Below are 13,218 nucleotides of genomic sequence, written 5' to 3' on the forward strand. Positions count from 1 at the left end.
ACCTTAGTTTGGAAACGTAGTAACTCTTTATCTGGATTTTTATAACAGGTTTGTGACTTACTTTGTCCCAAGGTTCTCACCTGTCCATTCTGTCCTCTGTAGTTATTGGCGGGCCTTATGTGACGGGGATTTAAAAAAATATTAAATGTTTGATGCCTGCTTGCCCCTGAAATGTTTCTTTCTTTTGCTGAGTCTCACCCTCCCTGGTAAGATACTCTGCTAGGGCCAGCCTTTGGTCCCTGGACTTTGCTTATGAAAAATGAAGATAGCAGATACCCAGAATCACAGCCTTACAAGGTGAAAGATTAGTTTAATTAAGTCTCATTCGCAAGGGGAACAAAAGTTTCTTATTAGAAAGAGGCGGCTGATAGAGGAGAAAGCGGGGTAAGAAGGGAGGGACCTTAGGCTTAGTTTAGGGGGGAGCTTTTTGATTAGGACTTGAGAGAAGGCTAAAGACAAAAGAGAATGAAAAGTGCAAGAAAAAAGATTTCAGTGCTTTGATTCGTCAGTCTCCATTAAAGATGTGAATGGCTTTTATTTTTGATAGCTGCACCATACTGGGCCTGGTCCATGAAAATCTCTGGGCTGTGACAGTTACATTTGGTTAAATTGTATGTTCCTGAAGATGAAAGCCCCAGGACAACTCGTATTTAAGGTCCCTGACAACCTGGCACCAACTTCGCTGCCGTCCAGCTAGCTTCACCGAGAACTACCCTGTTCACACGTCTTCACACCGACGCTGGCTGGGGCTGCTCCCTCTGCCCGGAAGGACTTCACCTTGCCTTTCTGCTGGTGAATTCCCAATACACCAAGACCCAAAACTGCCAAACCCCTGCTTGAATTGGGATAGTCTCTTGCTATCCATAGCCAGGTCACCTGCAAGGGAATGGAAGTTAAAAACATAACAGATTGAGTAGTTGAAACTTTCCCTGGGAAGTTTAAGGGGGACACCCAAGGTGAAAGGAGTTAGCCACAGAGCTTCTTAGGAATGGACGTGAGTAGCTGATTGGTCTAGAAGGGGATGGGACACCCACGGGGCCTTGGGGGGTGGGGCCAAGCCTGACTCCGTCATGCAAAGCGTGGACATTTTCTCCAACACAGAAATCAGTTGCTTCCCTTACTATTTTAAACAACAAAAATAATTAGTAGCTTATTAGAATGGTGTGCCAGTGATAAAACGGGCCAGATTTCTAGAGACAAGATGATGTTCTCCTCTAAAGAATACTAAAGTGCACTTGTATTGCCAATAAAAGAGGTACGTAAAAGCAAGGAAAAGAGCAGACCAGCTCTGGGTAAAAAACTTACTTCTAAACAAAACTGACCACGTGCTATCATATTTACATACTGAGCCGCTGAAGTAGAGGTGTTTCTCAATCTAGAAGCTCCCATTTGTTGACAAACCTGCAGGGCAAGAACGCAGAGATGTTCACTGTTTCCAGTTCTTAATCTATCAGGGCAAAGCTTTGTGCCCAAGGATGGAAACCTCCTAAGACCTCGGAAGTCTTTAGCTTGCACAGAAGGGGAACCAAAGGAAGGGGCTTCATAAGGGTGTCTGAGGCCAAAAAGGAATAAAAGTCAGGCTAGATGGAAAGGGCCCTAGTGTCACAACGAGGCAGAAACATGTCAAATAGTTCATGCAGCCAACCTTATTTATTGAGAAGTCCTAATTTTATTGCCCGTTTAGTAACATGTTTGTTCAACAAACTAATTTTTCATAAAGCAAAGCACAACTTTTTCTTATAAATAGTATAAATTATTTTATTTACAGAAACTTGTTACAAAACAAATAGACTATATATTTCTTCTCTCTTAAATATCCGAAGTAATTTTCTATCCCTTGACATTTGTTCCTGTTCTATGCAGCAGCCAACACAAAGCCCAGCTGAGATGCTCTTGATTATGTGTACAAATTATCAACGTATTCACACGTTTTAACACAGGAGATTGCTTTTATAACCGAGCTCAAATAAAACAAAACAAAAAAACCCCAAAAAACAGCGAAATGCTTTCAAGCCCCTACATTCACACTGACAGTATGTAGTGCTCATTTACATGATCTGAAGTTGTTTACATGTTTTGCACAAAATGTAAAAATGATTATTTTCTTCTAAACAATGAAACTTTTAACCATCATTTTCCAAAGCCCAACATTCCCCCCAGGACACAATGAGAGATATTAAGAAATTCCTTGGCAACAGAACTCTTGCAGGAAGACAGCTGCCTTTATAAATTACATTTTTCAAATTATACATTGTTTTCAATGTTCTCAGAGGTACTTTCTATTATAGTTTTGGAATACAAAATATTTTAAACATTCTACTTTAAACTCTGTTATTTCATGAGTGAATAACAAAACAGACACATCACACAAGCTGCTGGCTGACAAAAAGATTTGTAACCCCTTGGTGCCACTGGGCAATCTATCACCAGTTAGTTTACTGTGAACCACAAAGTCTTAATTTTAAAATACCTTATAAAATCAACAGCATTGGTGGTTGTCAACTCCTTCCCTAAAATTTTAGAAACGGTATTTAGGTGGAAAAAGCAAACTCCAAAAATTCAACTGAACATTCAAGTCTTTTTAAAGAGAGTCTGTCTAAGCTTAAAACTAGGTTCAGGCACTTTCAGTTTTTTTCCATTAGTTTTAAACCACATCGCATACTAACACACACGTGCTCAGAGTGCACACGTATACAAACACACAGGCGCGCGAGCACACACACTTTCACACATAAAACAACAACAAAAAAGCAGTGTGTCACTTAGTTCCATGTAGTCTATCGGGAACCCAGGCAACCAGGGAGAATCAATGCCCACTTCATCTGTAGGGACCCACTCCCAAGACATCAGAGGGACAAAAGGACTTTCACAGAACAGAGGCTTCCTTTAACCGCAAAGGAGGCAGGTTCTAGGACTATTGGCTTGGCAGTGAACCACTTCAAATTATAAAAAGGTATTTACTTTTATTAATTAATAAATAAATACTAGATGATCTCAATTGTACCAAAACAGGATATCAGAAAAAAAGACCTGTGCAAAAATACATATTTAAATATGTACAATTCATTTTTAACAAAATATGTCTTCTGAAATAGGGATACTTCCATATTTATAATAGAACAAGAAATTCCAAAATAAAGGTACAAAAGTAGGTTTTGTATAATTCTTTGTTCATCATTGCAGCACTATTTTTTTTTTTTTTTTTTAGGTTAAGAAAACTGCAGGAGTTGTCATGAAATTCTACTGGAAAGAATATAAAAATTATCTTGGTTTTAAATTGATACCAAAGTTTCTAGAAACAACCCAACCACTGCAAATTTGGTTTTTGCAAGTTAATTTAATTCAAAAATATTTGTATTCCCATGTTTTAAATGGTCTTAATTGTTCACCATAATAAAAAGTAGTTGTAGGAGAAAATAAAATATTTGAACAACAGTCTGAAATTTAATAGCACTGTTTAGAATATGTCTGTTTGTGGCAGGCAGAATCCAAAATGGCTAATTTCCTAATCCCGATGCTCTCTGTACTACCGGGAGATATAATGAAATTCAATTAAAACCTCAGTCTAAGAAATCAAATGATCAACACTCGCTAATCTAGATGTATCTACATTATTCTGAATCAACTTGCTATTGTGGGTCCTATTCACATCTTTTGGAACATGATCTGTCTATAAATTCCATTGCTAAAAGCAACTTTATTTATAACCATCAAGTCCCCTTGGCTCTGAAAATAAATTCTACCCATACCCCATTGCACTTGTCACCAAGGAATCAACTAAGTACGTTCTGATTCCCTCTTATCTTGTTTCCCTCCCTCCACTGGGATGGAACAATCCAACTGACTTCTAACTGCACCAAACTGGCCCATCCATGCTCTGTCCTTACTAAGCTCTCCTATAGCATCATTTTAAAAACATTTACTGATTGATTGCATAATAAGTGAACAAGATACTGTTCTCCCCTTCGTTTAAAAAAAAATCAATATTTTTACATCAATTTATAGCTAAAGTATCTGCATAAAATTTTTGTTTTCTTACATAATAATTCTGTAGCAATTCACATTATTAGGCTGGTAACCAAGTATTTATTCATTCTACCTGTTGTTGACTTGAAATTCCCTGAAACTGAACCAAGAATTGTAGGGAAAAAAGGATGCACTGACTGGCTCTGCCCAGGCCTGCCCAGGGAAGTGATCAGAGCCCTGGGAAATTTACCCTGTGTTTTGTTCAGCAACTTTGTGAATTCTTCTAAGCATGCGTGCCCAGTTCTTGGTTCAGGAGCTGTGATGGTGGAACCACCTGTTAAAAACCCCAACTTTCCCCAAAATTTCATGGCACCTTCTCAAGTGGTGATGTTTTAATATATTAAGCTTTGTTTTGGGGTGGGGTACTAGAAAAAACATCCTGGAGGGTCTCCAGGACTCTCTCAGGAGGATGGCTGGCATCAATCCTAAGAAAAGGCGGTGTGTCAGGGAAACACCACCACGCGTCTCGTCACCTGCTCAGGGGCACGTGCACACTCACCCCATGCCCTCCCGAGTGCCTGCTCCCTGCCCCAGTGGCATCCAAATAAACGTCTGGAAGGGCACGAGGGGGAGTGCACAAAGTGGAAATGTATGCTTAGTCCCAGGATAGTATCCAAAGAGGGGACTGACGCGAATGCAGAGGTGTCTTGGAAACATTTAAGTATATTAATGACTGTGCATGAGCTTCTGCTGCATCCGGATAATTTCACTTTACAAAGGCAATTCTTTGAAGAGACTGAGCAGGACAAACAACCCGACCTGCCACACTGTGTGACATGAAGACTAAAAGGATAAAAACATTCCATCTCTTTGGAAGTCTTGGGAGAAATTTTCCCCATATGATGATTTTATCTACCGCCCCCCATCCCACTAAAATTTGGCTTTCCATTATTAAAACTAGTTTGCATTTGAAAAAAAAAAATCACACAGAATTGCTTTTGTACCACGAAAAGGAAGCCTCTATAATGGTATATACCTGCTCTCTGGGCATCACTGTGTAAGTTAGAAACTTCTGACAGCTTCTTATTCCAAATTACTTGCAAAATGCTGGACACAATATAGGCTATTTTCTCATGACGCCTTGAGCTAACGCCCGTATTTCGTTCCTGGAACGTTGCTATAAAAAACCTAACGACAGATCCCTGTCTCTGGAGGGTTGCTCGGGGTACAGCCCTGTCTCTCCTCTGGAGGGGTCTCCAGTGAAGGTGCCCTCCCTGCTGGAGAGTGACCTGCAGAAGACAGTGTAAAAAAAGGACTGGGGCGGGCGGGGAGAGGCGGGAGGGAGGAAAGTCTCCAGTAACGTTCCTGTCAAACATTCTTTCACCCAGCCAATCTCCTCCAAGAGTGGCTCTGTGATATACTGCAAGTTAAAAAAACAAAACGAAAACTTGTCACAGATCGGTAGCGAGCAGTCCAGACCACTTTAACACTGACAGAAGCAATTCAGCGGCTGAACTTGACCCAGTGTCCTTTAAAGTACTCACTGCTACAGACGCAGCTTCAGGAAAATCCTCGTTAAAACAACAGCCCGGCTGGCAGCTTCCTACCCTTGAGGCCCACAGGAGGTTAGGGAAACAGACTCAAAGGCATCTTGGAGTCCAGAGTGCTGAGTGGAGGTGTAACTTGTCATCAAAAGTGTCCAGAGTATTCCTCCCCGTGCTATTTTCAGCTGTCAGGGACGAGCCTTTGGCTTTCAAAACAAGAGAGGGTGGGAAACAATGAAAAGGTAAGTAAGTGGCTGTACACTGCACCGACAGTGCTAACCAAGAATATGTCCAAGGCCGCACGCCCCCCAAGGCTTCAGGGACTTGGGGCAGCCAGGAGCTGTCAGCTACGGAATGGGGCCTTAGCTGTCAAAAGCCTTCACTGCCCCATCATGCTAAGACCGGACTTCCAGAAAACTGTCTGGAGAGATGCAGGCTGGGTTTCTGGCTTAGAGAAAAGGCTCACATGTTTGCCTTTGCTTTTATTTACTGATTTGTTTTTCCTTGAAGGTATTCCAGGTTGTCAATTGAAAACCGAACAAGGACAAATGGGCTGGCACACGCAGGTGTGAAAATTCACATCCAAAGCAGGCCCATGCTGGGGCACGGGGAACGCTGGCTATGAACAGACTGGGGCGGGCGTGGGGGAGTGACCCAGCCCCAGCTGCTGGGCTTCCCAGCATGTCCCACTGCATCCGCTCGCTCGCTCGTTTAGGGAGCTTCATCCAGCTCAGTTCCCTCTACTTTAAAGTCAGCTCAATGAGGAACGGAGAATCGGAGAATCGAGGTCCCTACTTTTCTAAGAGCAGTATTCTTTCTTAGAGCATTCTGGAGTCATGGGCCCCTTTGAGATGCAGACGAAACCTCCAGGTTCCCTCCTGTAGTAAATGAGCACCGACAGAAAAACAGTCCTTTCTGGGGTGTCCCCGATCCTCTGAGCTCCCTGGGAGTCGTGCAGCATGATAAAAAGTACTCCACTGCACAGCGGAAATCATTCTCAGATACACACTTAGGCTGAAACTAATTTTTAAGGAACAGAACACAAACGTAGGCATCCTGTCCCAGCGGGACACAGTCCCACCCTCTCCCCCACCCCACCCACAGTGGAAATCAGAGGAGGCAGACTGGTGGCTCATGAGCCAAACTTAGCCTGCGTGGGCTACATTAGATTAAAAAACCAAAACACAACAAAAGTGACACAGCTTTAAAAGTGGCCAAGTTTCTCAGGCAAGTGCGGGTCTGCAGTTTCTGCGAGCAGCCCGCTCCACGCCGACAGGGCTCCCCTCTCCCATTTCCCACAGGTCCTGGTACTCTCTGCAGCACCTGCCCTGCTCCTCCCCTCCTCGCTGTTACCTGGGGCAGTGAGGTCTGCAGCCATGTCTCCATGAAGCCAGAGTGTGGTCTGAGTACACATGTGGCATCTCAACACAATGGAACACCCCCGCTGCGGGGTTCACGCAGCACCAGGAAACCACACTCAGAAGGAGTTTTAAAGGACGCGCAGACCGTGCCCTGTGGCGGCTGCACTGCACTTCTATGTTTATCATAAACTATATATAACGAGTAACTACAAATAGGAAGTAAAAGCACATTTTCCCTTGTCCAGGAACCCCCTGCCCCAAGAGCCAAACACACCAATAACCCATATGTATTTGAGGTTCAAACAGAATTTAAGCAGCTGCTACTTAAATTCATGGATAATGATTTTCCCCATACCTTGGGCACTGGTAGTAATTAATTCATACAGATATTAGAAGGAAACTGTATCACAGTAAGAAACTTCCTTGTATTTTCTGAAAAAGTCCTAAGCTGGCCTTTGAGTTAGGTTCTGAAGATGAGGAAGGAAAAAACAAACAAAAACGAGCCTCACATTTTAAATCAGGGCTCTGGGGTGATGGTGCTGCAATTCCTGTTCGTAAGCAGGGTGAGGAGACATCCTGATGAATGAAATAACAAGGTGAGAGACGAGCTGGAAGTTAGAGCAAAGGAAGCTGGGAGGAATGGCTACAGGAGAGATCAGGAGAAAACAGTAACGGGGGAGAGAGTGGGGAAAACAGATACAGCCTAAAAGAAAAAGCCATGGTTAACTCGGAATCCGACAGCCAGGGAGCCCCTTCTCTGCAAGTGCATCCACATTCCGATGTCTTTTGCATCTACTAACTTAAGAGATTTTAGTCTTCTGCTATGCCCACACTTAATGCTGTTAGCCTGCCTCCCTGGAAACTGGGAGGAGAAAACATAGGGAGAGAGTTAACCAGAAAATCTAAACTTCTTTGATGGAAAACTATGAGAGGCTCTCTCTTCTTACAAGTGACATCATCCCTCCCTAAATCAGCTTGATTTGAGCCCAGCTTCCTTTAGAGGAACACAGGAGAGAAGTGCTCTGCAGGAAACGGCCTGCTTCCTTCCTGAACTGCAGCACAGGGCGCTCACGGTCCCCCACGACCACACTCGCTGGCTAGGGAGGGGGTTTCGTGGTCACGCAGGACGGTTCCCACAGCCCTATCTGCTACAGTGCACTTCCGTGGTTTCGTTACCCAGGAACGTCTTCCAAGTCCTCAGGAACTCTCGCAGAAAGGAGCCTGTTTTACCTTCATGTCACCATGAACTCTTTCTTTTCTTAAAAGATACAGGAAAGCTGGACATCTGTTTATGCGAAAACCAACCAACCCAACTACACAATGTCCACGCCGGTGAGAGGTCTCAAGGGAGAGGAAGTGGGCCTCCCGTGGGGCTCAGAGCCCACGTCCTACCTGATGGAGGAGGGAACTGTTCGTCAGTCCTTGTGCCCCTGGGCTCGTGCCTGTGTATTTCATGTGGACGTTGTTCATGGCTGGCAATTTGGCAACCTTTGTGGGTTTGCTGCTGCTGTTGACGACGCTGCTCGAGCTGGGCGAGCACTTTCTTTTCTTTCCTATGAGTTTGTCCAGAGGAGTGTGTGAGTGTGAGTAACCGCCGTGGGAGTTGACAGGCAGCTCGCTGGCCTGGTGAACGAAGGGGCCCAGAGAAAGCGTGGAGTCGCCGCTGTTGACCATCACACTCATCCTCTTGATGGATTCGGCAGGGCTCCCTCCAGGGGGGCCCCTCCCTGACTGCTCGTGCCGGACACTCACCGAGTTCGCTTTAGTCAGCACACAGTTGAGGCCGAGGCCATGGGAAGATGTCACCGCTGAGGGGTAGGGAGGCCCAGAGGGAGCCACACAGTTTTTCCTAAAAGACTCCATGGAATGAGAAGAAGAGGAGGAAGAGCAGGAGGAGGAGGAGGGCGCTAACAGAGGAGAACTGGTTTTGCGCTTCTTTCCTGAGGCACTGCTGGCACTGCTGGTGCTGTGACAGTTAGTGCCGTTGCCAGAAGACTCCTTGGGCCGTGAAGACTTGCTGGATTTCAACTTCTGAGGTTTCCTGGACATGGGGGAGGAGGGCACTGAGGAAAGGCCAGAGGGCGTGGAGGGGGACGAGGACGAAGAGGACACTTGTCTGGACTGCATACTGCACACAGGATCCACCGCCCCGGACGCGGCCGGCTGTGCGTTCAGCGTGGTGCCGTGAGCTGGCACCGACCTGCTGTTTGCGGAGATGCAGGTGGACGAGGGCAGGACCGGGGGTGCAGACACGGAGGCTGCTGCCAGACAGCTGCCCCCACACTGCGACGTCGGCACAGAGTTCGTCCGGTGAGGAACACGTGTGGAGACGGGGGGCGTGGTACTGGGCACGGGTGGGATTTTCCTGCGGAAAAGGAGAGGGCAGTGAGCGACATTCACCGCAGCCATCATCGATGCTCTGTGGACACCCCTCCATCTCAGCCTGTCAGAGGGGTCACTCTGAAATGCAGAGGCAGTTCTGTCACTTTTCCCTCAAACCCCTTCCTGCCTCCCGGGGGCTCTCAGGTAACGGTCAGTGAGGCCCACGGGCCTCGTCAGCTGCTACTGCCCCTCCCAGTGGTTCCAGGTGTCAGCTAACTCAAGGTTGGAGACCAGCCGATGACGTGCCACCCTGGGTATCTTCTGCCTACAACACTTTTACCCCAATTTCTGCTCATCCTTTAGTTGCAGTCCATCATCGCTTTCTTAGGAAACGTCCTGGCCATTCTGACTTGCTTCATTGCCACGAACTCACACTGCCCTGTCCCTGGACTTTGGGGGACTTGGAGTGGTTTTAACGTGTGAGTGCTGCTTGCTATCTAACTTCTTTGCAGACGGAGCAATCCGCAGCTCATTACCCACTGTGGCACCCTGCCCAGCACAGTGGCTGGGGTACAGACAGCACTCAAATATGAGCGACTTCAAGGGCATGGCTAATTAACAACTGCTACATCCTAACTATTGGCCTGAATGATGACGCCCCCAAATCTCAGGGGATTTCCAGTTATAGTGCAGAGACAATGCATTCTGTTAAAAATGTCTGGGCAAGGTATTCATTTGGGGGTGGGGGAGCCATTCAGAAAGTCAAACCAGGGAGGCATCTCTTTTATTTTACTTCTGATTTTAAAATGTGACAGCACCAAAATTTGAAAAACCCCTATGGCAGAAATAACACTGAGGTGGCGAAACAGAAAGTGTCCTGACTGGAAGGCACGCAGCAAGACCTCTCCGCCCGACTTCAGGGGCAGCTCGGGCCAATCCAGTCGTCACGACAGCTGGGGCTCTAGCGCCTCAGCTTTCAAGTGACAGAGCTGGCCCACACTGTCGCCAAAGTGCTTTCCAGATACTTTTTAAGAAGAACTATAGTTATTAATAAAAGGAATTAATTACAAGTGTTTGCAGCAGCTTACAACTCCCATTCAAGAGTGTGGTTCTGGCTGCGAGTTGGTGCCTCTCAACTCTGGCTGCACATCACGGTCACCTCTGGAGCCTCCTCTTGCCAACCTGCTGTGCAGACTGACTGCACCAGAATCCGGAGGGGGGGCGTTAATAATTTCTAAATCTCTCCAGAAGATTCCAATGTGAACCCAAGATTGAGACGCTGGCTCCCGCCCCTGTGCTCCCGGAGGACGGCCACAGACATCACCTGAGAGCCTTATGGGGAGTGCAGAGTCCCCAGGCCCGACTCCGGACCTGCTTCATCAGATTCAAATCTCAACAAGACCCCCAGGTGAGTCGTGGGCACTGGCCCCTTGGAGAAGCCTTCGCTCACCGGGAGCAGTGGCTTCTCATGGCCGCCAGGCGGCGTAGGAAGACAGAGCCTCAAGAACCAAGTCCCAGGAATAGAAAAAAGCATCCATGTGGGAGCGGGGAGGGGGGGGGGCTCTCAGGACCATATTACTGGTTTCTCTTTAGAAAGTTCTTTTAAGTCATTCATTACATTTTGTATAGAGAAGAAACAAAGAAAGAGTATGCACTCATATTGACCTGTGTTTGCATAAATGAACTCTGTAAAGATAACACAAGCAACTAATAAAAATGCTTCTGTCTGGGAAGTAGGGGACGGACGGCTAAAATTTTCCCTATATACCTCTTCATACTCATTTTTCTTTTTTTTTACCCAAGTGAACTTATTACCAATCTAAAAAATTAAATTAAAAAAAAAAAACAAACCTCAAAAATTCCTTGATAACCATCCCAGCCCCTCCTTAGGGGACATGGAATAATCGTCCCGAATCCATGGCGGGTGGTCAGTTTACATATATCACAGGAACGGGAAATGACCTTTTGGGTCCTGGTCACGTTCCCGAGGCAGTGCTGGTCTAATTTCACCGTCCAGAGACTCCACACACTGAAGGGACCGATTTCATTGTCACACTCAAACCCCACCTCCTCTTCCTCCCCAATTTAACCACCTAAGCAACTACAGGGTGAGGGGCTGAGAAGAGGACTCTTCCTGGACAGCAGAACTTCGGGCTGAGCAAGCAGGATGGGACCTGGACCGCTCTGAGAGTTTCCTTGAGTGCCTCCGAGATGCCACGTGAGAACAGTCCTCTGGCTGAGAAGTGCTGACAGACTCCCTGAGAGTCCTGGCGGCTGCCCGAGTCAGGGAGCACCTCTTCAAGCACCTGGCCTGGCTCCTCTTGCCAACCTGCTGTCTGCCTTAGGCCTATGTGCTGGCTGATCACTGAGCAACAGGTCTCAATCTGCTTTGACTTTTAAAATGGAAGGTCATGTTAAGGAAAAGGAAAGGATTCCTTCTCACCGGGAATCAGTGACTGATGAAGCAGTCAGCCTGACAGGACAGAGACAAAACAGGCAGTGAGATGACACAGTGGACTCGCCATCCTGACCCTGCTTCTGCAAAAGTTCTCAAAGAGGAAAACCTCTCCACACAAGCCACTCGGAACTGAAACCGCCTTCACCCAAACTGCTGGCCACAAACCACTTATCAGTATAGAGCGGGCAACACATTCTGAGGACCCTTCTGAACTCTTAGGAGTACTGAACCCACAGTTTAGTAAGCTCAACAAGTTGCTCCATGTCCCACTAGCTAGTATGAAGCAGCTGAGATTTCACGTAACTTGGGGTTCTCTGATATGGAGAGATCCCCCCCGCAATCCCTACAAAGCAATGCCCTGAGTCTGTCTCTGGGCAGGCCTGATGTTTCTTCGTGAAGAAGGAAGAGGAGAAAGCAGAGTAACACGGCTCTAGCTCTGGCTTTCTAAGTGAACAAAGACAAGTCCTACTGATGATCATGGATTATGGGCTCTCTGAGGCATCTCAGCAACTACCTCTGACTTTATTAGGAAAACACGGTAGGAGACAAATGGATATCCTGGCAGTCCCTTCAGGGAGGCACTAGTACATGATGCCCAAATGGAGGACTTGGGATGGCCTGTGGACCACTGGACAGCCCCCTTTAGCAAGGCACAAGGTTTCCCAAAGTAGGTACCACCAAATGCCTGCTCCCCAAGGTGCTCCCCTAAAGAGGCTCCCAGGTTTGGACCTTGGAGCTTGGGAGACGTTCCACGTTATACATGATATCCTTTGCTTTGAGAGTTATAATGGATAGTTCTCATTAAAGGATCTGAGAAGTCCTGCAGCAAGAAAATATACAGACTTCAGGAATGACTGAGCTAAACCTTTCTGACCATGGAATGAACTCTTCTTCCACTTAAAATCCCGTTTGGGAAACACTAGCAAAACGTTACCCAAGATGATCACCGTACCCTAAAACGTCTGTCAGAGCACACGGCTCCTCTACCTAAGACTGTCCACAGCCCCCCACTGCATTCAGAATCCATTTCAGTCATGTGGCCCCTGCTGGCCTCTAGGACCTCATCCTGTACCACGTTTGCTTTCTCACTCTGTCTCCAACCACATTCCTTTCTGACTCAGTTTCACACACGGTTCTTTCTGCCTGGAACTCACTGCTCCCCACCTCCCCCACGGCAGCTCTCGCTCAGCATCCATCTCAGTTCAAGGGGATCCTCGTCAGAGACGCTTGCCCTGAATTCCTCTGGTCTGCGCTTTTCTCCATCTCGCTCTCTGTTTGGAACCAAACCGCCTCTGGGTCCAAATCTTGGCCCTACCACTATCTTGCTATGTGGCCGTGTTTCTCAGTTTCACTATCTGCAAAATAGGGATAATCAAGGTCACCTGACAAGGTGAATTGTGAAAATTAAATACACTTAATATGCTGCCCGGCACAGTAAGCTCTCACTGCTAGTGATTATCTCTTATGCCAAGCTATAATCTCTATTTTCTGTTTATTGGTTTTCATGGTTTTCCACCAACTAGAATGTGAGCTCCATACTTGTGGGGGACCCTGTGCCTGGAACCCC

General features: G+C 46.6%; 1 protein-coding gene across 11 annotated transcripts in view; it reads right to left on the reverse strand.

The window, feature by feature from the left end:
* Window positions 1-1,750: 1,750 nt before the first annotated feature.
* The window catches only part of ATXN7 (ataxin 7), a 124,273-nt gene continuing 112,805 nt past the window's right edge, over window positions 1,751-13,218 (reverse strand). For 7 of the 11 annotated variants that reach the window (XM_081072892.1, XM_081072889.1, XM_081072891.1 and 4 more), the window contains 3 exons: window positions 8,264-9,236; window positions 7,381-7,447; window positions 1,751-5,716 (listed from right to left, as the gene is read on the reverse strand). In XM_081072892.1, coding sequence (XP_080929018.1) covers window positions 5,607-5,716; window positions 7,381-7,447; window positions 8,264-9,236 — 1,150 coding nt within the window. In that variant the 3' untranslated portion in view covers window positions 1,751-5,606. The remainder of the gene's footprint in view (window positions 5,717-7,380; window positions 7,448-8,263; window positions 9,237-13,218) is intronic. The other 4 variants (XM_081072890.1, XM_081072886.1, XM_081072894.1 and 1 more) reach the window with 2 other exon arrangements.

The sequence above is a fragment of the Rhinolophus hipposideros genome, assembly GCF_964194185.1.
Source record: "Rhinolophus hipposideros genome assembly, chromosome: 14".
Taxonomy (NCBI): Eukaryota; Metazoa; Chordata; class Mammalia; order Chiroptera; family Rhinolophidae; genus Rhinolophus; species Rhinolophus hipposideros.